The 3069-nt window shown below is 36.2% G+C and overlaps 1 protein-coding gene across 1 annotated transcript in view; it reads right to left on the reverse strand.

Moving 5' to 3' along the window:
• RNF128 (ring finger protein 128, E3 ubiquitin protein ligase) overlaps positions 1–3069 on the reverse strand; it is a gene marked incomplete at its 5' end in the record, with an annotated part of 34046 nt that overhangs the window by 8441 nt on the left and 22536 nt on the right. Inside the window, 2 exons of the mRNA XM_010832358.1 lie at positions 1634–1802; positions 2597–2693. Coding sequence (XP_010830660.1) covers positions 1634–1802; positions 2597–2693 — 266 coding nt within the window. The remainder of the gene's footprint in view (positions 1–1633; positions 1803–2596; positions 2694–3069) is intronic.

The following is a 3069-nucleotide window of genomic DNA, read 5'->3' on the forward strand; positions in this document are numbered from 1 at the left end:
CGCCAATTAACAATGTTGTGATAGTTTCAGGTGAACAGCAAAGGGACTCAGCCATCCATATATATGTATCCATTCTCCAAACTCAAAGGGAAGCAAGTTTTAAAGGAGGAACAGGAGTTGGACTTGACTTCCCCAATTTCTTGGTGGAGGAAGAGTGGAAGGAATGGGCAGAGAGAAGAGAGTGGTTCAAACTATGACTGTTGAATTAAGGTTAGAAATTAGGAGATGGATTAAAGGAAAAATTATATTGAATCAAAAGGAAAGGGAGAGGGAAGAATCTAGGATTCTCCCTAAGTTTCTGGATTGAGGCACCTGGGTTGGTGTTCCTACCATTAATGCAGATAAAGAATACGGGAGAAGGAATATGAATCGTCATTTTATTTGCTTCTCAAATTCTCTGCAAAAACTGTTCTGCCTTCTACCCTCCCCCATAAAAACAGAACACCAAAATGGTAGGTTGGGACTTTTCTTCTTCTTTTAAACTGACCTGGCAATAAACTGAATTATCCCATACACTCATGCCTCCTGCATAGCAGGCAAGAATTCTACCACTGAACTACCAATGCTGCTAAACTGAATTATGCCATACCCTCTTCTTTCTCATCACTGAATTCTATTAGCACACAGTTACAGGAACCAAAAATTCATCTGAGGCTAAGAGACAATGATTATCTATTATAGGTAGAATAAAACACAGATTATTAAGATTCTTATGACTACTTTGTACTCTGCAAACTGTTCAAAGATTAGATTACAATATGAGGTTTGCTTTTGCATGATGGTATTCCTCGTGACCCCTGTACAAATGGTATCTATGTCACTGATAAGCCTATCAAGGACAAAGGTTCATGTTATAGGAAGCTGCAACTTTTACAAGTCATCTTGACATTTCATTTTCCTCCGATTTTTTAGGCCAGAATTAGGTCATCTCAAAATGGGGACTGAGGAAAAACTATCAAACCAACAAAAACCAAAAGACAAAGGTAGAAGTTAAAGAGAGAGAAAATAATTTGTATAGGGGTTTTCTCTAAGGAAAAAAGTAACAGAATTCCCTAAAATCTCTCTATTGGTATGGCATTACTATTTTGAAATTAATACATTCACTTTTAGTTTCCAAGGTTTGTTCATTTCATGGCAAATAACAGGTGGCAGCACACTGTTCTTAAACACAGTTTCCCATCTGGCAAAAAAAGGAGGGGGTGGTTCTGGAGAAGTTGTGTATAAATCAAGGTTTTGGAAATTAAATTATATTTTATCATTCCATAATTTCTGGTTGATATGCAATAAAGAATGGCTTCTAAAGTTGAAAACTTGTCCTTAGCTTCTGTAAGTTAATAAATCAACACTTAAATGCATTTGAGAGCAACTTTCTAATAAAAAATCTTTTTTCTGTGAATAAACCCCATTCTTAAAGCATTTCATCTGTTTCAGGTATATTTGAATATGTGTATATTAAGTCAAAAGAGGGGTGCATCCTGCATTGCATCACTGTCACTAGAAAAAACCTGGAATGTGTTAATTGTGTTAATGGATAAACAGAATAAATGCTAAAAAACAGGAGTACTCTGCCTGGGTGTCTAATCTCCAGCGGATCATTTGTGGGGCACTTGGGGCCCCTCAGCCTGGTGCTCACTTGCTGAGTGTGCATGTTCCTCCAAAGGTGGTTCATCTGCTCCCTGAACTGAAGCATATCCAGATGAAGCAGTCTCACTGCGGTTATCCTCTTCATGAGGAGAGGCATTACTGGAAGTTTCATTGGATACAGGAACTTGTAAAGACACTGACCCATCTTCAACATCCACCTGTGGAAAGCATTTGACCACATTAACAGGATCTCAGAGTACACACTTTTCCTTGACATATTATTACAAAGTTTCTTCATAGGTGACTTCTTAGAGGAAGGCTTCTTGACTTTTGAAACTTACAATCTATTTTTTGATGATCACAAACATCTCTTGCTGGTCCCAGCCAGAGCACTGGAATAACAGGGTCCAATGGGGTGAAAGATGTTACAGGCAGACTGCCATCAACATTTGACATGTTTATCTGCGTGAACACTTCATAATATAATGCCTGAGACAAGGAACGCACTCAAAAAACAAATTCCTATGCTGTCCCCTAGGAGTATTGAGAATCACTGTCATCTATATATCTCCTCAAGTCAGGAAGATTCTGTTGATCTTGAGTCTCTGTTGTGTATATTGTGAAACAGGTAGTTTTTTCACTTATGAAATATAATTCAATATTTATTATACTTTCTCAAACTTTACATGCTCATTTAACTACAAGTTTGGTTGCAATGCAATAGTAAGATAGTAAAAAACAACAAGGGGTATCAGAAGTCAGCTGGGGTTATCACTTCAAGTTCTGACCACATAATAAGTACATTTGAGGAGGGGGAAGAAGGAGGAAAATAGAGGTGGTCCAACATGGCATCTCACTGTCACTATGATATAAGTAGTTCCCATTTTTGGTATAACCTATAAGTCTAGCACATTGTATAGTTAAAAAATAGGATGATAACTTTCTGAAGGTTAAGATATATAAATAACACACTGGTTAAGTTCCTTTGTATAAATAGTTTAGCAATGTTTACCTCAATTCCCAAAGCTTTGAGTATGTCACATTTGCACATGGGGCAAGTCCTGTGTTCTAACAGCCATGGGTCAACACATGTCTTATGGAAAACATGGCTAATGAAGGAAAAACATATAAATTGGTTATCTGTTGTGAAATAGCAACAACGCTTTGCCTAATATACTAACAAGTTACTCTATAAGTTTACTTGGTCTTTTAACAAATGACTTTTTTCCCTTTAAAACACACAATTACAGAAACAAAATTTAGAAATTTCATAATACAGTACTTTTAAATATAAAAGCCTCATTACCCTAGCTTCATAAAAACTATTTTTAATACTACTTATGAAAAAATAGTTAAGATATTGCCTGATCTAAGATGTACAGTAATTCGGATCTTGATTATTTTGTTATATCCTAACTAGACCATTCAGGTATGACCTAAATCAAATTCCTTATGATTATACAGTGGAAGTGAGAAATAGATTTA

The sequence above is a fragment of the Bison bison genome, unplaced genomic scaffold (assembly GCF_000754665.1).
Source record: "Bison bison bison isolate TAMUID 2011002044 unplaced genomic scaffold, Bison_UMD1.0 scf7180017860914, whole genome shotgun sequence".
Classification (NCBI taxonomy): Eukaryota; Metazoa; Chordata; class Mammalia; order Artiodactyla; family Bovidae; genus Bison; species Bison bison.